This window comes from Mobula birostris, chromosome 29 (assembly GCF_030028105.1).
Source record: "Mobula birostris isolate sMobBir1 chromosome 29, sMobBir1.hap1, whole genome shotgun sequence".
NCBI lineage: Eukaryota > Metazoa > Chordata > Chondrichthyes > Myliobatiformes > Myliobatidae > Mobula > Mobula birostris.
This window is the reverse complement of record NC_092398.1, coordinates 34,744,527-34,769,317: the sequence shown is the minus strand read 5'-3', so window position 1 is coordinate 34,769,317 and position 24,791 is coordinate 34,744,527. Positions and strand designations below refer to the sequence as shown.

At 47.6% G+C, this 24,791-nt stretch overlaps 1 protein-coding gene across 1 annotated transcript in view; it reads right to left on the bottom strand.

The window, feature by feature from the left end:
* The window catches only part of LOC140189919 (uncharacterized), a 31,127-nt gene extending 6,609 nt beyond the window's left edge, over positions 1 to 24,518 (bottom strand). The window contains exons 1-3 of the mRNA XM_072246265.1: positions 23,561 to 24,518; positions 8,359 to 8,408; positions 7,785 to 7,843 (exon numbers count right to left, since the gene is read on the bottom strand). Of these exons, the coding sequence (XP_072102366.1) occupies positions 7,785 to 7,843; positions 8,359 to 8,408; positions 23,561 to 24,336 (885 nt within the window). The 5' untranslated portion in view covers positions 24,337 to 24,518. The remainder of the gene's footprint in view (positions 1 to 7,784; positions 7,844 to 8,358; positions 8,409 to 23,560) is intronic.
* Positions 24,519 to 24,791: the final 273 nt, after the last annotated feature.

The window sequence follows — 24,791 nt, the reverse complement described above, 5'->3', positions numbered from 1 at the left end:
CTGTCTTACGCAGAGAGGTTAGAGAGACTGGGCTTGTACACACTGGAATTAAGGAGATTGAGGGGGGATCTGATTGAGACATATAAGATTATTAAGGGATTGGACAAGATAGAGGCAGGAAATATGTTCCAGATGCTGGGAGAGTCCAGTACCAGAGGGCATGGTTTAAGAACAAGGGGTAGGTCATTTAGGACAGAGTTGAGGAGGAACTTCTTCTCCCAGAGAGTTGTGGAGGTGTGGAACGCGCTGCCTCTGAAGGCAGTGGAGGTCAATTCTCTGGATGCTTTCAAGAAGGAGCTAGTAGGTATCTTATGGATAGGGGAATCAAGGGTTATGGGGACAAGGCAGGAACCGGGTATTGATAGTAGATGATCAGCCATGATCTCAGAATGGCGGTGCAGGCTCAAAGGGCCGAATGGTCTACTTCTGCGCCTATTGTCTATTGTCTTTTACCAAAATGCATTATCATACTTTTCCCAACACTGTATTCCATCTGCCATTTTTTTGGCCATTCTTCCAATATGTCTAAATCCTGCTGCAATCACATTGCTTCCTCAGCACTACCTACCGCTCCACCTATCTTCATATTATCCACAAACTTTGGCACAAAGCCATCAATTCCATTATCAAATCATTGACAAACAATGTGAAAAGTAGCAGTCCCAATACTGACCACTGAAGAACACCATTAGTCACTGGCAGCCAATTAGAAAAGGCCCCTTTTATTTCCACTCACTGCCTCCTGCTTGTCTGCCATTCCTCTATCCATGCCAGTGTTTTTCCTGTAATGCCACAGGATTTTATCTTGTTAAGCATCCTCATGTGTGGCATCTTATCAAATGCTTTCTGAAAATCCAAGTAAATGACATCCACTGCCTCTCCTTTGTTCACCCTGCTTGTTATTTCCTCGAAGAACTCCAACAGATTTGTCAGGAAAGATTTCCCTACACAGAAACCATGCTGACTTGGACTTATTTTATCATTAGCCTCCAAGTACACTGAAACTGCATCCTTAATAATAGACTCCAACACTGTCCCAACCACTGAGTTTAGGCTAACTGTTCTATAATTTCCTTTCTTTTGCCTTCTTCCCTTCTTAGAAAGTGGAGTGACATTTGCAACCTTCCACTCCTCTGGGACCATGCTAAAATCAAGTGATTAGAAACATAGAAAACCTACGGCACAATACAGGTCCTTCGGCCCACAACGCTGTGCCGAACATGTCCTTACCTCAGAAATTACCCAGGGTTACCCACAGCCCTCTATTTTTCTAAGCTCCATTTACCTATCCAAGAGTCTCTTAAAAAACCCTATCGTATCCACCTCCACTGTCGCCAGCAGCTTATTCCACCTACTCACCACTTTCTGCATAAAAACTTACCCATGACATCTCCTCTGTACCTACTTCCAAGCACCTTAAAGTTGTGCTGTCTCATGTTAACCATTTCAGCCCTGAGGAAAAGCCTCTGACTATCCACACAATCAATGCCTCTCATCATCTTATACACCTCTAACAGGTTACCTCTCATCCTCCGTCACTCCAAATAGAAAAGGCTAAGCTCACTCGACCTATACTCATAAGGTATGCTCCCCAATCCAGGCAACATCCTTGTAAATCTCCTCTGCAACCTTTCGATAGTTTCCACATCCTTCCTGTAGTGAGCTGACCAGAACTGAGCACAGTACTCCAAGTGGGGTCTGACCGGGGTCCTATATAGCTGTAACATTACCTCTCAGTTCTTGAACTCCAACCCATGGTTGATGAAGGCCAATACACCGTATGCCTTCTTAACCACAGTCAACCTGCGCAGCAGCTTTCAGTGTCCTATGGACTCGGACCCCAAGATCCCTCTGATAAAACTGGTAAAACTGCCAAGAGTCTTACCATTAATACCATATTCTGCCATCATGTTTGACCTACCAAAATGAACCACCTCACACTTATCTGCGTTGAACTCCATCTGCCACTTCACAGCCCAGTTTTGCATCCTATCAATATCCCGTTGTAACCTCTGACAGCCCTCCACACTATTCACAACACCCCCAAACTTTGTGTCATCAGCAAATTTACTAACCATCCTTCCACTTCCTCACTCAGGGCATTTATAAATATCACGAAGAAGAGGGGTCCCAGAACAGATCCCTGAGGCACACCGACCTCCATGCAGAATATGACCTGTCTACAACCACTCTTTGCCTTCTGTGGGCAAGCCAATTCTGGATCCACAAAGCAAGGTCCCCTTGAATCCCATGCCTCCTTACTTTCTCAATAAGCCTTGCATGGGGAATCTTATCAAATGCCTTGCTGAAATCCATATAAACTACATCTACTGCTCTACCATCATCAATGTGTTTAGTCACATCCTCAAAAAATTCAATCAGGTTTGTAAGGCACGAGCTGCCTTTGACAAAGCCACGCTGACTATTCCTAATCATATTATGCCTCTCCAAATGTTCATAAATCCTGCCTCTCAGGATCTTTTCCATCAACTTAACCAACCACTGAAGTAAGACTCACTGGTCTATAATTTCCTGGGCTGTCTCTACTCCCTTTCTTGAATAAGGGAACAACATCTGCAACCCTCCAACCCTCCAGAACCTCTCCCATCCCCATTGATGAAGCAAAGATCATTGCCAGAGGCTCATCAATCTCTTCCCTCACCTCCCACAGTAGCCTGGGGTACATCTCATCCCTTCCCGGTGACTTATCCAACTAACAGGAAGGAGCTTAAGAATGAAATTAGGAGAGCCAGAAGGGGCCATGAGAAGGCCTTAGCAAGCAAGATTAAGAAAAATCCCAAGGCATTCTACAAGTATGTGAAGAGCAAGAGGATAAGACGTGAGAAAATACGACCTATCAAGTGTGACAGTGGAAAAGTGTGTATGGAACCGGAGGAGGTAGAGGAGGTACTTAATGAATACTTTGCTTCAGTATTCACTATGGAAAAGGACCTTGGCAATTGTTGGGATGACAGTGGACTGAAAAGCTTGAGCATACAGACACTAAGAAAGAGTATGTGCTAGACTCTATCATTACCTAGTTTTTTGAATCCTTAAGCTTTTCTTTTCTTCTTGACTAGATTATCAATAGCCTTTGTACACCACGGTTCCGATACCCTGCCATTCTTTCCGTCTCTTTGGAACGTACGTGTGCAGAACACCACGCAAATATCCCCCGAACATTTGCCACATTTCTGCCATACATTTCCCCGAGAAATATGCTCCCAATTTATGCTTTCAAGTTTCTGCCTCATAGCTTCATATTTCCCCTTACTCCAATTAGACACTTTACTAACTTTTCTGTTCCTATCCCTCTCCAATGCTATGGTAAAGGAGACAGAATTGTGATCACTATCTCCAAAATGCTCTCCCACTGAGAGACCTCACACCTGACCAGGTTCATTTCCCAAGTAGAAGTACAGCCTCTCCTCTTGTAGGTTTAAATGATGTCAGGAAACCTTCCTGAACATACCTAACAAACTCCACCCCATCTAAGACCCTTGCTCTAGGGAGATGCCAATCAATATTAGGAAAATAAAATCTCCCACCATGACAACCCTATTATTATTATTACACCATTCCAGAATCTGTCTCCCTATCTGTTCCTCAATGTCCTTGTTACTATTGGGGGTGGGTGGTCCATAAAAAACACCCAGTGGAATTATTGACCCCTTCCTTTCTCTAACTTCCACCCACAGAGACTCAGTAGACAATCCCGCCAAGACTTCTTCCTTTCCTGCCGCCGTGACACTATCTCTGATCAGCAATGCCAAGCCCCCACCTCTTTTGCCTCCCTGTCCTTTCTGAAATATCTAAAGCCTGGCACTCTAAGTAGCCATTCCTGCCCCTGAGCCATCCAAGTCTCTGTAATGGACACAGCATCATAGCTCTAAGTACAGACCCCCACGCTCTAAGCTCATCCACTTTGTTCACGATACTCCTTGTATCAAAATACACACATCTCAAACCATCAGTCTGAACGCATCCCTTCTCTATCACCTGCCTATCCTCCCTCTCATACTGCCTACAAACTTACTCTATTTGTGGGCCCAGCTGCCCTTTCCTCCGCAAACTCTCCCCAACAGCCTTAGCAAACCTCCCTGCCAGGATATTGGTCCTCCTCAGGTTCAAGTGCAACCTATCCTTATTGTACAGGTCACACATGCCCCAAAAGAGGTCCCAATGATCCAGAAATCTGAATCCCTGCCCTCTGCTCCAATCTCTCAGCCACACATTTAACCACCTCACTCTATTCCTATACTCACTGTTGCATGTCACAAGCAGTAATCCCGAGATTCCTGAAAGATCATGATCAATGCATCCATTATCTCTTCAGTAAACTCTCAGGACTTTGGGATGTAGTCCATCAGGTCCAGATGACCTATTCACTTCAGACCTTTCAGTTTGCCTAGCACATTTTCTTTTGTAATAGCAATGGCACCCACTCCTGCTCCCTGACACTCACGGACCTCTGGCACACTGCTATTGCCTTTCACAGTGAAGAATGATGAAACATACTTGTTAAGTTCATTGGCCATTTCTTTGTCTCTCATTATTCCTTACCATCATAATTTTCCAGTGGTCCAATATCAACTCTCCCCCATTACAATTATGTCATTATCTTTATTACATGTATTTTCCAGCTCCCTTTGCAATCTCAACCCTACAGCTTGCTACTATTTAATGGCCTATATGTCCTTTGATATTAAGCTCCCAACTATGACCTTCTTTCAGCCACAACTCAGTGATGCCCACAACGTTATACCAACCAATCTGTAGTTGTGCCATGAGTTCGTCCACCTTATTCCAAATGCTACGTGCATTTAAATACAGCACCTTCAGTCCTGCATTCTTCGCCCTTTTGAATTTTGTGGTACAACTTAACTCTTTGCTCTGTCTGTATTTGTACCCAATCATTGGCTTGTCCATCCTTACATTCATGTTATATCCATCATCTACATGTAAACCTGCTGGCTCATCCTCAGCTCTATCTTACTCATCCACCTACCATATTAGTTTAAACCACTCCAAACAGCTCCAGTATACCTGCCTGCAAGAATTTTGGTCCCACTCGGATTCAAGTGCAACCTGTCCCTTTTGTACAGGTCCCATTTATCCAACAATCTGAATCCCTGCCCCTTGCTCCAACTCTTCAGCCACACACTTAACTGCCACGTCATTCTATTGCTATCCTCACTGTCGCGCGGCACAGGCCATAATCCTGAGATTACTAACCTTGAGGTCCTGCTTCTCAGCTTCCTTCCTAACTCCCTGTATCCTTTCTTCAGGACCTCCTCCCTTTTTCTGCCTGTGCTGTTGGTACCAATATGAACAAAGACTTTTGGTTGCTCCGCCTCCCTTTTTAGGATATTGTGGATACATTCAAAAATATCACCGACCCTGGAACTTGGGAGGCAAACTACCATCTGTGTTTCCTTTTCGTGTCCACAGAATCGCCCATCTGTCCCCCTGATTATAGAGTCCCGTAATACTGCTGCCATAGTCTTCAGTTCCCTACCCTTCTGAGCCACAGGGTCAGACTCATTACCAGAGGCACAGCCATTGTTGCTTCCCCCAGGTAGGTCCTTCTACCAGAGTGCATGACCATACACTTCCCTACATTGTATTCCATCTGCCGCTCCTCAGCTTATTCTCCTAATCTTCCAAGATCTTCTGCAGACTCCTTACTTCCTCAACATTACTTGCCCCTCTACCTATTGATCTTGTGGAGAGCCAGAGGCTATTCCCCAGGGCTGAAATGGCTGACACGAGGAGGCATAGTTTTAAGGTGCTTGGAAGTAGGTACAGAGGAGATGTCAGGGGTAAATTTTCGCAGAGTGGTGGGTGCATGAAATGCATTGCCAGTGAAGGTGGTAGAGACGAATAGAATAGAGTCTTTTAAGAGACTCCTAGATAGGTACATGGAGCTTAGACAAATAGAGGGCTATGAGGTTGGGAAATTCTAGGCGGTTTCTAGAGTAGGCTACATGGTCAGCACAACACTGTGAGCTGAAGGGCCTGTAATGTGCTGTAGGTTTCTATGTTCTACGCTCTATCTTTGTATCACCTGCAGACAGCCATAAGCTATCAATTCTGTCATCCAAATGATTGACTTATAATGTGAAAAAGCCAGTCCCAACATTGATACCGGAAATCACTGGCAACCAATGAGAAAAGGCCTGTGTTATTCCCATTCTTTGCTTCTTGCTAGTCAGCCAAGTTTCTGTCCATGCTCATATTTTTCCTATAATACCATGAATTCTTATCTTGCTAAGCAGCCTCATGTGTGACACCTTGACAAAGGCCTGAAATCTCAAATAAAGAACATCACTGACTCTCTTATCTCTCCTGCTTGTTATTTCCTCAAAGAATTCCAATGGATTTGTCAAGCAAGATTTCCCCTTAAGGAAACCTTGCTGCCTTTGGCTTATTTTATCAGGTGCCTCTAAGTACCCTGAAACCTCATCCTTAGTAATGGACTCCAATATCTCCCCAACCAGGTCAGGGTGGAGGTGGTCTAATATTGGAAGATCTCCTATCAAATATGGAGGTGAGGAGGAACATTTTCTCCTGTACCTTGGAATTCCCCAGTTGTGTGGGTAAAGGCCAGGATGAATGGTCTGTGGAGGGGAATTCAGGATGCACAGTACAGGCAAGCAAGTGGTGCCAAGGCAAGGATTGGACAAGTTGTGACCTGGAGCAGACCAACATCAGTTTCCCCCCCTCCCCCCACCTCCCCAGGATTCTGTTACTGGATCAGTATTGTGGAGAATGGTGGTATCTGTTAACCCAAGGTAGGTTGGTGCAGGTGGCCAGCTCATCTACCTACTGGTGAGTAGACGAGGGTTGCAAAGGGACACTGTAGGTGGGATTGAATCAACAACTGCTCTGGGATTTTGGGCTCTGTATCTGAGGAAGTGTTGGCGCGTGGCCAAGTGGTTAAGGTGTTCATCTAGTGATCTGAAGGTGAACAAGGCACTTAACCACACAGTGCTCTGCGACGACACCGGTGCCAAGCTGTATGGGTCCTAATGTCCTTCCCCTGGACAACATTGGTGGCATGGAAGAGGGGAGACTTGCAGCATGGGCAACTGCTGGTCTTCCATACAACCTTGCCCTGGAAACCTTCCAAAATCCATGGTCTCATGAGACTAATGGATGCATATATATATCTGAGGAAGGATGTACTGGCCCTGGAGAGGGTCCACAGGAAGTTTACGAAAACAGTCTTGGAGGTTGGAAGACTTAACCTCTGAGGAACATTTGATGTCTCTGGGATTTCACTTGGAACTGAGAAGTATGTGGGGGGAGGGGGGGTTGGAATCTCTCTAAAATTTCCCAGATGCTGAAAGGCCTGGATAAAGTGGACGGTGAGAAACCAAGATCCAAGGGCACAGCCTCAAAACAGAGGGACACCCCTTTAGAACAGAGATGAGGAGCAGTTTCTTTAACCAGAAGGCGGTGAATCTGTGGAACCGGTTGCCATTGATGGGTGCGGAGGCTAAGTCACTGGGTGTACTTAAGGCAGAGGATGATGGGCTCTTGATTCGTAAGGGGGTCGGGGGGTAATGAGTTGAGTAAGGGGTTAGGGCAGGTGAATGGGTAGCCAACATTGAGTGGTGGAGCATACTTAGTGGGCTCAATGGCCAGTAAGAGCCCTGCGAGCCCAGAGTTGGGCAGAAGGGTTGTTTTCATGCTGTGACCCTGAAGTACCAAGGAGGACTGCAGAGCACAAGAACAAATGATCTGGGGAGCTGTGCAGCTAGAGGCGCCTGTGGTCTTACCTGTAGGGCAGTGTTCCCGGGAGGAGCGGGGTTGGCCGTCTCAGAGTCATTGGTCCAGTCTGTGGGAACAGGAGAGGGTGGTGAGTGAGAGCCTAGCTGGTGCACAATCTCACTGCCCCGACCATCCCACATGAAGCAGTGCCCACTCTATCCCCCCAGCTCCCGTCCCACTCCTTGCCTCCCCAGCACCCCTCCCTTCCCAACACTGCCCTCCCCTCAGCACTGACCTTACCCCCCCGTGTTGGCGGAGTTATGCCACCACGTGTTGCAGGCAGTAAGATGTAAGAGGGGGTCTGGCCCACCTCTTCCCACAGCGCAGCGTTGCCATAGCACCAACCCATAGCACAGCTTAACTGTGAGCCACCTGTCTGGAGCTGATCTCCTGCTGGTGTGTGATGTCACCACGTGGTAACGTCACAGCATGCCCTCCACCGTAGTGTGGAGAGGCCCTACTATGAGGTCAACATCTACCCTGGTGTCACTGGGTGAGGTCAGTGTCGAGATCACTGGATGAGGATGTACGCCCACCCACCATCCCCGGAACCAGCAGCAACCACGGGAAGGAGAAGCGTACCATGATTCCCTGCGTTCAGCTCCTCTGGGTCCTCATCCCGCTCTCTGTACCTGCAACATACCACAGGCACATAGTCAACACAGTGTAGGCTGCTCAGGTGGGCATGGGAGGTCCCAGAACATGGCGACAAGGCCACCATAGGCCAGCTACCTCCAACTCCTTCATCAGTAACCGTCTGTCCATCTCGGGTCCAGGGTGAGGATAGTCACCAACTGCGGCACAGTACTCAATCCCATTCACACTCCAGGTGAAGCAGCTCATGCCTGTGTGCACTGAACTCTGGATAATATTCACACAGGGGCTCGGCCCCACTAAACTACCAGGCAATCAAATGAACTACCCTTCACTTCGGAATGTTGTGTGAAGTTTTGGTCAGGCTGCTGCAGAAAAGAGTGCAGGAGATTTACAAGGAAGTTGGTAAGACTTGAAGGACTGAGTTATGGAGGGAGGTTGAACAGTTAGGATTTTGGTAGTGTGACAGTTAGAATTATGCTATCACATTGCCAGTGAACAGGGCTTCAACTCCTGCTGCTGTCTATAAGGAATTTTTATGTTCTCCCCATGCATTTCCTGGGTACTCCAGTCCCCCCCTCCCCTGACCCTACATTCCAAAGACGTATGGATGAGCATTAGTAAATTGTGATTGTTGATGTAAATGACACACTTTGATGTACATGCGACAAATAAACCCAATTTTGAATCTTTAACTTTATTCATGCAGCGTAGAAGAGTGAGGGATGGTCTTGTAGAAGTGTATAAAATCATGAGAGAGAGTATGTATACATACACACAGTGAATGTGCACAACAAGGGTTTGGCAATCGAGAACTAAAGGGCGCAAGTTTAAAGTGAGGGTAGTCCGTATTAGAAACAAATTGCAGAGCAAGTGGTTGAGGAGGCTACTGTACATTAGTAACATTTACAGATACTTGGGCAGCTACATGGGTAGGAAAGATTAAAGGTTGGCTTGATTAGTCAGCATACATGCCCACAACTCACTGGGTACCATGCTAGCATAGCAGTTAGTGCAACACTATTACAGCTCAGAGTTCAGAGTTCAATTCCAACATCATCTGTAAGGAGTCTGGAATATGTGGGTTTTCCCCTAGCACTCCAGTTTCCTCCCACAGTCCACGGAAATACTGGTTAGTAGGTTAATTGGTCATTGTAAATTGTTCCATGGTCAGGTTATGGTTAAATTGGGGTTGCTGGGACAGCACGTCTCAAAGGGCCTGAAGCTCCTATTCTGTGCTGTATTGCACAATTAAACCTGATCCGTACGCCTTTGAAATGTGGGAGGAAACCAGAGCACATGGAGGAAATCTACATAGTCATTGGGAGAGCATACAAACTCCTCAGAGACAACAGTGGGAATTGAACAGTCACCGGTGCTATACAGTGTTACACTGACCGCTGTGGGCCAATGGGACTAGTTTAGAATTTAATCTTGGTGAGCATGAAGGAGATGGGCTGAAGAACCTGTTTCTGTGCTACGAGTCTTTGGCACTCAATGGTAATCCCATTACAACTCTCATTGCTAAGGTGCCCCTAATACCTCATCCAATTACACTGGACAACAATTTTTTTCAGAAGTTTTGTTTCCTCAATTTTTTTTGGTTTATGAAAGAACCCTTGAAGCTGAGCACAAATGTTATTTTATTTATTTAGATAGAGATTGGAATAGGCCCTTCTGGCCCTTCAAGCCGCTCTGCCCAGCAGTCCCCCAATTTAACCCTAGCCTAATCACGGGACAATTTACAATGACCAATTAACCTATCAACTGGTACATCTTTGAACCGCGGAAGGAAACCGGAGCACCAGAGAGAAACCCATGTGGTCACCGGGAGAACATACAAACTCCTTAAAGGCAGCAATTGAACCCAGGTCACTGGTACTGTAGAGTGTTGTGCTAACCACTTCACCTCCATACTGTCATACAACTTCAGACTACTTGCATCACGTAGGAATTAGGAGAAACAAGAAATAAACTTTTATTGCATTTAATTGTATAAACAACGCTGACACTTTGCAATAGTTCAACTAAGCTATAAATGTTTTGTTGATGATTTTCATTTATACTCAGTGTTTGAGGCTTCTCGCATAAGTGTCCAACAATAATCAGGCAGCATTGATGGATTCCAGTTGCCCTGATACCGTTTCTCCATGACCGCAATGTCCTGGTGAAACCTTTCACCATGCTCATCACTGATAGCGCCAAGATTTTCAGGGAAGAAGTCTAAATGGGAACGCAGAAAATGAATCTTTAGTGACAAGTCATGGTTTTGTACAATATGTTTGAAGCATGTTGTCAACCAGCTGTGTGTAGTTTGGTGCTCTGTGTCAAGAAAATTTTCAGCAACATCCTTGAATGCCTACTATGTAACTTTCTCTAGCCCCACTAGAAGTCCTTCGAATTGCCTGTCATCGATGACCTGTTTGATTTGTAAACCAACAAAAATGCTTTTCTTAATCTTGGTATAGTATCAGATAATCTGACTTGAATTATAAATTGAAATAACAAATATAGGCGATTTTTTAAAAAATCTAGTGTGTGATTGGAAAATTTCATGGTGATTTTCATGATCAGCAAACCAAAATCCATAAAATCACTGGCAGTCAACCAGAAAAGGCTCCCTTTATTCCCACTGTTTGCCTCCTGCCAATCAGCCATTGCTTTATCCATGCTAGAATCTTTCCTGTAATACAATGGGCTCATAGCTTGTTAAGCAGCCTCATGTGTGATACCTCGTTAAAGGCTTTCTGAAAACTCAAGTGCACAACATCAATAGATCTTTGTCTATCCTTCTTATATTTTTTTCAAATAATTCCAACAGGTTTGTCAGGCAAGATTTTCCCTTGAAGAAACCATGCTGACTACGGCCTATTTTATCATGTGCCTTCAAGTACCAAGACCTCATCCTTCATAATTGACTTGAACAACTTCTCAACTACTGAGATCAAACTAACTGGCCTATAGTTTCCTTTCTTCTGCTTCTCTCCCTTCTCAAAGAGTGGAGTGACATTTGCAATTTTCCAGTCTTCCAGAATCATTCCAGAACCTAATGATTCTTTAAAGACCCACAATCTCTTCAGCCACCTCTTTCAGAACACTGAAGTGTGCACCATCTGGTCCAGGTGACTTATCTATCTTCAGACCTTTCAGTTTCCCAAGCACATTCTGTCTAGTAATGGTGACTTCACATACTTCATGACCCGACACCTAGAACTTCCACCATACTGCTAGTGTCTTCTACAGTGAAGACTGATGCAAAATACTTAGTCAGTTTGTCTGCCTTTTCCTGGTCCCCCATTGCTACCTCTCCAGCATATTTCCAGCAGTCCACTTCCAATCTCACCTCTTTTTTATATTTTTTGTATCTGAAGAAACATTTGGTATCCTCTTTAATATTATTGGCTAGCTTACTTTGAATTCCATCTTTACCTTTTTAATTACTTTTTTTTTTAGCTCTGTTGTTATATAAAACCTTCTCAATCCTCCAAATTCACACTAAATTTTCCTCCATCACATGCCCGTTCTTCGGCTTCTATTCTGACTTTGACTTCTCTTGTTAGCCATGGTTGTGTCATCTTACCTTTAGAATACTTCTTCCTCTTTTGGATGTAAATATCCCATGCCTTCCGAATTGCTTCCAGAAATTTCATCCACGGCTGTTCTGCCTTCATCCTTACCAGTGTTCTTTTCCAATCAATTCTGTCCAACTGCTCCCTCATGCCTCTGTGATTTCCTTTACTCCACTGTAATACTGATATGTCTGACTTTAGCTTCCCCTTCTCAAATTTCAGGGTGAATTTGATCATATTACGATCACTTTCTTTTACCTTAAGCTCTTCAATCAATTCCGGTTTATTGCACAACACCCCTAGTGGGGTCAACCACCAGCTGCTCTAAAAAGCCATCTCATGGGCATTCTGAAAATACCCCCTCTTGGAATCCCATACTGACTTGATTTTCCCAATGTACCTGCATATTGAAATCCTCCATGACTATTGTAATATTGCCCTTTTGGCATACATTTTCCACCTCCCATTGTTAACTTGTGGACCACATCCTTACTACCGTTTGTGGGTCTGAATAAAACTCCCAACAGGGTCTTTTTACCCTTGCAGTTCCTTAGCTCTATCCACAATGATTCAACAAACAAATAAGAACACAGAGAGAGTAACTTATAAGACACTACCTCACCCAAGCCGGATGGGCCAAAGCCAAAAGAATGGCACTTGAATTACTCTTAGTGACCCTTTCTAATGAATCCCTCTTGCTGATTGGTCACTCCTCAACTCAGAGAACGGCTGCAAAACTCTGACTTTAAAAACTTGTTCATTGACCTGATTAAAAAGTAGTCAATGCACCCCTGGTATGGACTGTCCCAACTCAGAGAAAACTGACTCGAAACTCTGCTTTTTAAATCTTGAACGCAGACCTGACTGAAAGGTAGCTCTTTTTACACACTGCTCCTTGCTGATCGGTCGCTCAACTCAGAGAAACTGCTGCGAAACTCTGCCTTTAAAAGCTTGATTGGGGGCGAGGGGTGTATTGACCTGTAGGGCTTACAGGGGCGGTGAGTGGTGTAAGGATCAGAAAGGCTTATATAGATGGTGAGGGGAGTTGGGACCAGACAGTTTTACAGACACATGTTGGGGTGTATAGACCAGAGAGGCTTACACAGATGGTGAAGGGTGTAGGGACCAACCAGTTTCATAGAGACAGGGAAGGATGTATGGACCAAAGAAGCTTACAGAGAAAGGGTGGGCTGCATGCCCCAGAGGGGCTCACAGCAATGGGGAGATGTGTACGGAGGGGCTGGAGGGAGTTGCAGAGTCGAGGAGTTATGCTGGAACTGGAAGGAGACATGAGCCAGGGAGGGTATACAGGCCGGTGGGGGTCACAGAGACGGGGAAGGTATACAGGCTGGGGGTCACAGAGGCAGCATGGAGTATAGGGGCCAGACAGGCTTACAGATACTGAGACAGGTGTATGGACCAGAGAGGCTTACAGAGACAGTGAGGACTGCAGCAACTAGAGAGGCTAACAGAGATGGTATGAAGTGTAGGAACGAGAGAAGCTTGCAGAGACAGTGAGGGGTGTTGGGACCAGAGAGGCTTACAGAGACTGTGTCAGCTATATGAACCAGAGAGGCTTACACAGACAGTGAGGGGTTTTTAGACAGGGTAGGGGTGAGATGAATAGACCAGAGCGCCTTACAGAGAGAGGGTGGGATGTAGGAACCAGCGGCTTACAGACACAGGGTGGAATGAATGGCCCAGAGAGGCTTACTAAAATCGGTTGAGCTATATTGACCAGAAGGACTGACAGAGATGGGTTGAGGTGTATGGATCAGAGGCGGCGGGGGCGGGGGTCACAGATATGGGCAAGGGTGTAGGAGGTTGGAGGGAGTTGCAGGGATATGGAGAAGTGTAGGGTCCATAGTGGCTAACAGAGACGGGGAGGAGTGTAGAGACCATAGTGGGTTACAGAGATGGGGAGGCATGTAGGGACCGTAGTGGGTTACAGAGATGGGGAGGTGTGTAGGGACCGTAGTGGGTTACAGAGATGGGGAGGCGCGTAGAGACCATAGTGGGTTACAGAGATGGGGAGGCGTGTAGGGACCGTAGTGGGTTACAGAGATGGGGAGGCATGTAGGGACCGTAGTGGGTTACAGAGATGGGGAGGTGTGTAGGGACCGTAGTGGGTTACAGAGATGGGGAGGCGTGTAGAGACCATAGTGGGTTACAGAGATGGGGAGGCGTGTAGGGACCGTAGTGGGTTACAGAGATGGGGAGGCGTGTAGAGACCATAGTGGGTTACAGAGATGGGGAGGCGTGTAGGGACCGTAATGGGTTACAGAGATGGGGAGGCATGTAGGGACTGTAGTGAGTTACAGAGATGGGGAGGTGTGTAGGGACCGTAGTGGGTTACAGAGATGGGGAGGTGTGTAGGGACCATAGTGGGTTACAGAGATGGGGAGGTGTGTAGGGACCGTAGTGGGTTACAGAGATGGGGAGGTGTGTAGAGACCATAGTGGGTTACAGAGATGGGGAGGCGTGTAGAGACCATAGTGGGTTACAGAGATGGTGAGGCATGTAGGGACTGTAGTGGGTTACAGAGATGGGGAGGTGTGTAGGGACCGTAGTGGGTTACAGAGATGGGGAGGCGTGTAGGGACCGTAGTGGGTTACAGAGATGGGGAGGTGTGTAGGGACCGTAGTGGGTTACAGAGACAGGGTGGCTGTATGGACAAAAGTGATTGGCAGAGACGGTTACAGAGGAGTGGAGTGTATGGATGAGAGAGGCTTACAGAAACAGTGTGATGCTCAGGAACCAGAGAGGTTTACACAGACAGTGAGGGGTGTAGGGACCAGAGAGTTTCACAGAGAAGTATTGGGATGTATGGACCAAAGAATTTACCAAGACAGGATTGGATGAATGGAGCGAATAGGGTTCACAGAGGGGATTAGGGAAAAGAGGGAGTTTTAGAGATGCGGAGGGTGGGATTACAGAGATGGGTGAGGTGTAGGGAAGAATGGGATTACAGAGACGGGGAGGGGTGTAAGGGCGAGTGGGATTACAGATTGAGGAAGGGTGTAGTGGCTGGAGGTGTTACTGAGATAGAGAGGGGTGTAGGGATTACAGAGACACAGAGGGGTGTAGGGGAGGGAAGGATTACGGAGACACGGAGGGGTGTAGGGGAGGGAGGGATTATGGAGACGCGGAGGGGTGTAGGGGAGAGAGGGATCACAGAGACACACAGGGATGTAGGGGAGGGAGGGATTACGGAGACATGGAAAGGCGTAGGGCAGGGAGGGATTACGGAGATACAGAGGGATGTAGGGGAGGGAGGGATTACGGAGACGCGGAGGGGTGTAGGGGAGAGCGGGGTTACGGAGACACGCAGGGAGGGATTACAGAGACATGGAAGGGTGTAGGGGAGGGAGGGATTACGGAGATGCAGAGGGATGTAGGGGCGGAAGGTATCACGGAGACACGCAGGGATGTAGGGGAGGGAGGGATCACGAGCACACGGAGGGTTGTAGGGGAGGGAGGGATCACGAGCACACGGAAGGGTGTAGGGAAGGGAGGGATCACGAGCACACGGAAGGATGTAGGGGAGAAAGGTATCACGGAGACATAGAGGGGTGTAGGGGAGGGAGGAATCATGGACACACGGAGGGGTGTAGGGGAGGAAGGGATCACGGAGATGCGGAGGGGTGTAGGGGAGGCAGGGATTACGGAGACACAGAGCGATGTAGAGAAGGGAGGGATTACGGAGACACGGAGGGGCGTAGGAGAGGGAGGGATTACAGAGATGCGGAGGGGTGTAGGGGAGGGAGGGATTACAGAGACGCGGAGGGATGTAGGGGAGGGAGGGATTACGGAGACACAGAGGGGTGTCGGGATTACAGATTGGGGCAGGATGTAGGGGCCAGAGGTGTTCCAGAGATGGGGAGTATAGTATAGGGAGGGATTACAGAGACGTGTTAAGGTGTAAGGCAGGAAGAGATTACAGAGATGGCGAGGGGTTTCAGGGTGTTGCTCAGTGATGAGCTGAGGGTTTGGTGTTGAGTAGGTCCTGGATAAGAGGCGAATGGATTGGGAATAAGAAGCAGTATTAGGACGGAAGCAGACAGGAAGGGGGAGTGTACAGAGGCAGATTACACAACATGGAGCTGTGGACACTGTTCACTCCTGGGGGTATGATGAGGGGGTGGGGTGGGGGAATGAGCTGGTTTTACTTGCCCTTGGGTACAGTGACTTGGAGAGGGGCTGGCTAGTGAAGTAGAATACTGAGTGCCTCGGAGAGAGGACAGAGTGATTGCATCACCGAGACCTGACCCTGGGCAGCCGTCAGGACGTTGAGCAAGCGGGCAGAAATTGCAGTGTGCTGGAACAACACAAAAACAGGACCTTTGATGTAACAATTAAATTAGTAATAACTGCCTAGCTAAACTAGTCCCTTCTGCCTGAACAATGTCTCTATCCCTCCATTTCTCACACATCCATACGTCTATCACCTTCGAACCTAACTCTTATCACCAGAAATGCACGTCCTCTGGTATTAGTCATTTCAATCCTGGGAAAATATACCAGCTATCTACTCTATCTATGGTGTAGTGGTTGGTGTATTGCTTTACAGCACCAGTGTTCAGGGTTCAATTCTTGCTGCTGTCTGTAAGGTGTTTATACCTTTTCACCATGACCGTGTGGGTTTCCTCCGGGTGATACAGTTCCCTCCCACCTTCCAAAGACATAGCGGTTAGGATTAGTGAGCTGTTGGCACCGGAAGCTTGGCAACATGGCGGCCTGCTCAGCACAATCTTCAATCTGTGTTGGTCGTTGATGTAAACAATGCATTTCACTTTATGTGTCGATGTACGTGTGACGAATTTAATCTCTAATCTTTATCACAATCTTATGAACCTCCCTCAGTTCTCTCTTCAACCTTCACCACTCGGGAGAAAACAAACCAAGTTAGTCCAACCTCTCCTTGTAGCTCATACCCTCTAATTTGGGCAGCATCCTGGTAAACCTCTTCTACACCCTTCTTGTAATGGGGCGACCAGAACTGTATGCAATCCGCCAGATGCGGCACGACTAGACTTTTATAACTTCCTGACTCTTGAACTCAGTACCTCGAGTAATAAAGGCAAGCAAGCCATATGTCTTCCTTACCACCCTATCAACCTGTGCAGTCACTTTCAGAGAGAAAACATCATGCAGTGGAGGAACTTAAAAACAAGGTCCCTGTAAACTCAGGTGCAAAGGGGGCATTGGGGCATTTGGAGTCAGGAGAATTTTTCACCAGTCCTTTTCTGTTCCAGCGAGGAAGGCTCAGCTGGCTGCTAGGCAGGAAGCCAGGACTGATAGAGTCCTTATCATCAGTGATCAGAGTATCATTACTGAGAGTGGCTGTGGAACATAGAGCTCTCCTTTGGTAAAAATACTCAGCTGGAGAGGAGCCAGTGTGAATAGGATGAGAAAAGAGCTGGCAGGGGTAAACTAGGATCAATGCTCAGTAGGAAAAAGTGACGGAGGCATGGAGACCTTTAATAAACTGAAGATGAGTCAGCTGGAGTCCCACTAAACAGAAGGGAAGCTAGCGATCGAGTTCCCTGAGAATGTTCAGAAGGAGAGAGAGCTGGCTAGGGCTGGGGGGCTGGCAGACTGACTCATGAACAGGCCAGTTCCAGGGGCAACAGGGTAGGGAGAGGGAAAAAGAGGGAGGGGTTGGTGGGGGGCGGAAAGAGTCAGAGCACGGCAGGTGGGTGGGGAGAAGGAAGAGACGGTGTGCGACGAGTGGTGGGGGGGAGACACAGCACAGTGGGGCGGGATCAATGATGTGAGATAGAGGTGAAAGGGGAGACAGAGACAAAGAGGAGGGCGGGGTTGACTGAGGGGAGTATGAGGGGGAGACAGGAAGAGCAAGAGAGAATTGGAGAGAGAAAAAGAGGGAGGTGTAAGAGACAGAGAGAGGAGCACAGGCAGAGTTGGGTGGGAATTATGAAGGAAACACCAGCAAAGAAGAAAGGGAACACACAACCCCAAGGATGGAGGGGGAGGGGTGAAGCAGAGAGGAAAGGATAGAGGGACTGGCCAATGACCAGAGAGGAGGCTGAAGGATGGGCTAAGGACTGTACATGTATCTTCACTGGGTAACACTGTGGATGGGTTCACAAGGAGGGATTGGACACACTGGAAGGATATTCCCCAAGGAAGTAAGGGCGAGGATTCCAGAAGTACTGCCCCATTGTGTGGCAACATCAGAAGGTCTGGGGGTAGTGTCTGGGGACCAGAGAGCATGGTAAGTATTGCACCCTTGTCCCATGGAGGCCTTCAGGGTAAACCTAGCAATCACGGAGTGCTGAGTTTACCCTCAGGCCTGGGAACAAGCAGTCACTTGGACTGGTGGGGGCTGCTTAGTGAAAAATAGTGTGGATTCTGGGTGAAGTCACAAAACAGGCCCATCTGCATAATTGATCTATACTGACCAAGCTTCCCATCTCCTGTTTGGCCCATATCCCTCTACAGCAGCCTTTCTCAACCTTTTTGCCCTGTAGTAACCCTGGAAATAATGTTCAGGTCTCAGGGAACCCCTAAATAAAAATTATTATAGCTACACTGTACACTTAGTGTGATCAACAAGTTGTAGATATAATAATCCAAAAATAATTGTCAATGCTCGAGTAGAGATCTTTCATTCTTTTTCATCAATTTTAAAAACTCATAAGGTAAACGCGATAAATTTCTCAATTCTGAGTCGAACCTGAGATAAGCACACATGGATTTCACCTTCAACTGAAAACTCTATCCTTGCTCTTGATGTTCGTTAAACAAGGAAAAGCTTGTTCACATGTGTAAGAAGTTGAAAACTACAGCAAAATACTTATTGCTTTCCTTGGAATGGCAGAATACTCTTCTTTCACAGAAATCTAGAACTTGTCCAGGGGCGGGTCAGTAAATCTCATGTTGACTGCATGATCAGAGTGCAGTTCACTAAGTTCTTCCTCTCCCCTCAAAATCAAGTTCTCAGGCTGAGCAGAAGATTCAGAGAAAGGATCCCTCACCCAGACATACACTTGTGTTGAAAGAGAGGAAAATTACTGTTTAATTTTGTTCTGCAGTTCTTCCAGGTGGTTTTCAATAAGACTCGAGACTTTCTGATATCCTTCCTCACTCTCAAGCCCAAGCAGCAGTGGAAACATTTTAAGATTTCCTTTAGCAACAGGATTTTCCCAAAGATTCAGTTTCCTTTTATATCCAAGAATCTTGTCCCTTGAAGTCGAAACATTTTCTCCAGGGCCTTGCAGAGACTTATTCAAATGATGAAAAATGTCTGTTAAGTAGGGTAGTTTCTGCAGCCATTCTTTGTCTTCAAATCACTCACCAAACTCTGGCTTACTATTTTCTTGAAAATAATCCTGCAATTCAGTTTTCTGCTCAAACCCCTGTTGAGAACTCTCCCCCTGCTAAGCCACCAGTTTTCTGTATGTAGCAGGAGACTGGTATGCTCTTTTTCCAGGCTTTCACGTGTTTTTTTAAAACATTCTCGAGTGAACTGGTCTTAAAGCTACTAAATAACTTGCTTCCTGAACCCTTTTACTGACTGTGACTTTATTTTCAAAAGCTTTAATCTGCTTGTTTTGCGATTTCAATAGTCGTTTAAAATAATTAACACTTTTATGTATCAAATGGCTGTGATTTGTAGTTAAGAGTCTTTTCAATTTTGCCAGAGCCATTGCTACATTTGTAAGTTGTTTGCCACAGACTAGGCACAAAGGAACAGGACAGCTTGGATTACCAATCCATGTAAAACCCATTGAGAAGGGCTTTCATTGTAAAGATGGACATTTTTTTGTGTCCGTTGTTGCACTAGTGCAGGGAAATGACTCAGAATATTGTAATTCTTCATCATTAACCTTATCTGAATTGTCTGTAGGCCTAGGCCTAGAATCCTCTTCTTCCATCTCACACCTCCTCTTCAAAAAGAACCACACTGGACTGATTTTAGAATGAAAATGTCCCTCCAATTTTCTACTACACTGGTAGTTTGTTTGCTCCCATAAGTCAGTCGGTGGCACATAAGGGGAAATTGCGGGAGGGAGAGGCTGACATCACAGCCCAAGTTGGACAAGTCCTTCAATGCTCGGAAAATGCACTTCATGCTCAAAAGCCCACTGTGCAATAGAGCACTCACCAATTATCAACGACCTCCCCTATCTTGTGTCAAAAACTGAGAATGGACCCAACCAAATAAACACGGTCTAACTGCACACTGCCATACTGGGCTAAAATTGCTAACAGGGCTGCTTGGTCACTGCCCACCACTGTGAGTATTAGCATTGTGCATTGCATGAAGTTCAAAAACCACGTTTTTTTTTTAAAAATCACGATCTCTCGCGGATCCCCCAGTGACCTCTAACAGACAACTAGGGTTCCGTGAAACCCCAGATGAGAAACCTTCCTCTAGAATCTTAACCTTTCCTGTCCAAGTTTGGGGGCGGGGGGGATCTCATCAAAACCTACCGTTATATTGAAAGGTCTAGATAGAGTGGATATTGAGAGGATGTTTCCTATAGTGGGAGAGTCTAAGACCAGAGGGCACAGCCTCAGAATAGAGGGACATATTTTTAAAACAGAGATGAGGAGGAATTCCTTTGGCCAGAGGATGGCAAATCTATGGAATTCATTGCCACAGATAGCTGTGGAGGCCAAGTTATTGGGTATATTTAAAGTGAAGGTCGATAGGTTCTTGATTAGTCAGGGCGTTAAAGGTTATAGGCAGAAGGAAGGAGAATGGGGCTTAGAAGGATAATAATCAGCCATGATGAAATGGCAGAGCAGACTCGAATGGACGAATCTTTTGGTTTAATTTCCTCTGGCCACCTCCCTCTGGGTGAAAAGGTCCCTGTTAATCCTCTCCCCCATACCCTCTAATTTTTGAAGAATATGTGCATTCACCATAACTATGCCCCTCATGATTTTATACAATTCATTCAATAAGAAAAGTCCCAACCTGCTCAATCTCTCTCCACAACTCAGCTCTCAAGTCCCGTAAATCTCCTCTACACTCTTTCGCAGGGTGACCCAAAGTGAATGTAGGAGGATTGATGTGGCGGACACAGAGCAAGTAGACCAAGCACAACACGGGGAGTAAGCTATTCCACCATGAGCGGCTGGGAACAGGAATGAGAGATTGGAGTTAAGGGTAGCCAGTGCAGAGGGGGGGACTAAGGGAGACTTTTGATGGTAAGGTTCACGAGGCTGGAGAGGAATCTGACAGGAGGAAACTTGCAAGGCTGTGCGGAAGAGACAAGAGGCACTGGGCTGCTTTTATGTAGAGCTAATAAAGACCTAAGAGACAGAAAGGTCTCTTTCTGAGTGCTGGCCCACCCAGGAGGAGAGAGGATGTCAGACTGGACACAGACCAAAACAAGTACTGAATGCACTTGTGGCGATGGAGGTCAGAGTGAGGGAACGTGGCCAGGATACCTCCGGGGTGGCCAAGACTGGAGACAGCCGAAAGATGAGACAGTGTTAGCTGAGGACACTGACCTTGGAAAGGCAAGGGAGTGATGATACAAGTTCCATGTCAGGATGAGGTGGCTTGCTTCTGTGCCTGCTACTCTTGGCCTCCCTAGTGGTGCAGGCCCTTCAGCCCAGCTTGCCTGTTCTGACCCAGCTGTCTACCCAAGCTGATCCAACTCACCTGTATCCCACTAAACATTTCCTATCCACGGATGAGAGAGGATCTTATACAAACATAAAATGATGAAAACGATAGATAAGATAGAGGCGGGAAAATCTTTCCCGCTGGTGAGACTAGAACCACAAAAGAATAGCCTTATGTGCAATGTTTCCTCTAATTTTTTTTTAAAACAGCTGCGAAGACCAACCATTGCTCTGAGCAGCAAACTGTTTACACGGCCTGAAAACTGTGAGGCACTTTCATAAAACGTTATATAAAAGAAAAGTCCAGTGTACAGCAACAAAGGTTATGTGTGTGGGAGCATTTCAGTGAGTTAGAGGGAAGTGTTTATTTTCCTCATTGGTACAATGAAGTATTTCAACAACAAACACTCTTTGAGGAAGAGGGCTGCCCCCAGCGCAAGTGTCGTCACGCTTCCTGCATCAATACAGCATGCTCAGGACTTGCTAACTCAAACAGGTACATCCTTGGAATGTGGGAGGGAACTGGTGCACTAACCATTACACTACCTCTAGGCGCACAGCCTCGAGATTCAGGAAGATAGGTTTCGGACAGATGAGGAGATTATTTTATGTATTTATTGATTTACAGTGTGGGGCAGGCCCTTCCGGCCCTGTGAGCCGCACTGCCCGGCAACCCCCCCAGTTTAACCTTAGCCTAATCGTGCGACAATTTACAATGACCGATTAACCTACAAACGGTACGTCTCTGGACTGCAGGAGGAAATCGGAGCACCCAGAGGAAACCCACGTGCCATGGGAGAGAATGGACAAACTCCTTGCAGAGAGGTGGGTATCGAGTGCCAATCGGTGATCGCTGCCACTGTAAAGTGTTACACTGTTACACTACCTCTAGGCGCACAGCCTCAAGATTCAGGGGGATAGGTTTTAGGACAGAGATGAGGAGAAACTGCTTTTCCCAGATGCCGTGAAATATGTGGAATTCTGTGCCTAGGGAAGCAGTAGAGGCCACCTCATTCAATAGAATTAAGACAGTTCAATGGATTTTTGCTCAGCAGGGGAATTCAAGGGTTATGAGGAAAAGGTGGGTAGGTGGAGCTGAGTCCACGGTCAGATCAGTCGTGGTTTTACTGACCGGCAGAGCAGGCTCAACAAGCCATATGTCTTTATGTAGAAGGTTACTGTCGAAGGCAGACATACCCAATGTTGAAATGCCATAAGCAGCACGGTGCATTACAGACATGACATTTGCTGTAACTGTGCCTGCCTCAACCCCTCCATCTGACTTGTTACCCCCCCCCCCCACCACTCTGATCCCCTCTCACTTTAAACCTGTGCCTTCTAGACCCAGACTCCCCCTCTCCTGGGGAAGGCTGTGACCTTACCCACATCATTTGTGATATTATAAACCTCCTTAAGGTCACCCCCTCAGCCTTCCTCGCTCTAGAGAAAACAGTCCCAGCCTGTCCAGCCTTTCCAGTGTAACTCGAGCCCTCGAATGAATCTTTTCCACCCCTCTCTCTGGGTCATGCGACTGGGTGGGGCTCCCGACCAGGATTTCCATCACTGTCCCACAAAGACTCGTCCCCCCCCCCCCACCTTTTCAAGGGGCCATTAATGGTGAGCTTTGGCAGGTACCTCCAGGCTGTGGGTAACAAGCGAGACAAATGGATAGTGGGGTGTTGGGGTGGGGGGTGAAACATGATGGGCAGGGACCCTGAGCAAGCTGTTCATTCTGACAGCTGGGGAGCAGACCAATTGGCCCACCTGCTCAGCCCATTCTCTCACCACCAGAGTTTGACGATGGTCACCATTCCAACGGGCAGGGGAGGGATAAATTTCATGGGATGGGTAGGTCCTGTCTCCTCCCTTCCCATGATAACATACGTCTGTAGGACACGTTTCTGGGCTGTGCCTCTCACTCTCTTTAGGCTGGCAGGGTGAGGAGGGCAGGGCGGTCTGGGTGGATGTGGAACCTATGCCAAACCCACTCCCACCCCAGACACCCCTTTTCCTCCTACCTGAGCGAAGCAGTCTTCAGGCAGCTGCGTAGACCCCTGCCCTCCTGGCTGGTGGTACAAACAGGCCCCTCTTCCTCAACCCCCTTGACCTTGCACACCAATGAGTAGTTGGCACCCCCATTATTGGCCCAGTAGACATTGCCAGGGGTCTGGTAGCGCACCACGAAGTCCAGCCTGGCCCCAGGGCGGGCACAGGGCCAGGGGATGGACAGGACGAAGGCGAAGAGGTCGGTGTGGCCATCTGCCGCTGTCTCCACATACTCAGCCGGGTGGTCATAGAAGGTAGCCCAGTCATCCAGGGTGGCCCTCACCTGCACCGTCTTCTGGAAGGCCAGGTTCAGCACCCGGATCAGCCCACGCACTGACAGCGGGTCGACTAATGGCTGGATGGACTCCAACTCCACACCATACTCCTCCACCCGCTCCAGCAGTTGGCAGTGTGAGGAGGGCAGGGCGAAGTCTAGGTGGATGCTGAACCGGTGCTCCTCTCCTTCCTTACCCTCTGGCTCCAGGGGCTCCAGAGGTTCGAATTGGCTATAGTACTGCAGGTGCACCAGGTCCAGCCCACAGGTGTCTGCAAAGCGGACCTTACGGCCCAGGGAGGGCTCCTCCGCCTCATCACAGCTCCTGTCTCTCCTCCTCGGAGTTGGTGAGGACCTGAGAATCAGGTGCACTTTAAATTCATCCTCTTCCTCTTCCTCTTCCCCCTCTTCGTCCTCTCCCCCTCCCTCCAGCCCTGTCCCCTCGGGCACCCGTAGCAGCCCCGAACCACTCATTTGCCCAACCCCAGCGCCGTCTTCCCGTCCGCTCCCGGGGGTACCGGGCAAATATCACGGACGGCGCAGCGCTTTCTATCAATCACACTGTCCGGGAGCCTCCCCCTCGCTCCCTGTCAATCACAGCACGGCTGAGCCAATGAGTGGCGGCACTTGGCGAAGTAGGCGGTTCCAGAAGGGCAACAGGCCAATAGGCTCCGAGCATTTGCAAAGCCCGGATGCGGGACCGGAGGCACCAATGGAATCCCCGCCAGCTGAGCAGCGTTCACCAATAGGCATTCAGCCCAGAGTCAGAACATAACGAATAGGATCAGCGCCATCGGAGCAACACTCCCTAAGTGCTGGAGGAACTCAGCAGGCCAGGCAGCGTCTATGGAAAAGACTATTGTCGGGTTGAAACCCTTCGGCAGGAGTCAGCGCCGTCTAGGCAGTTTTCATCAATAGGAAACAGACAC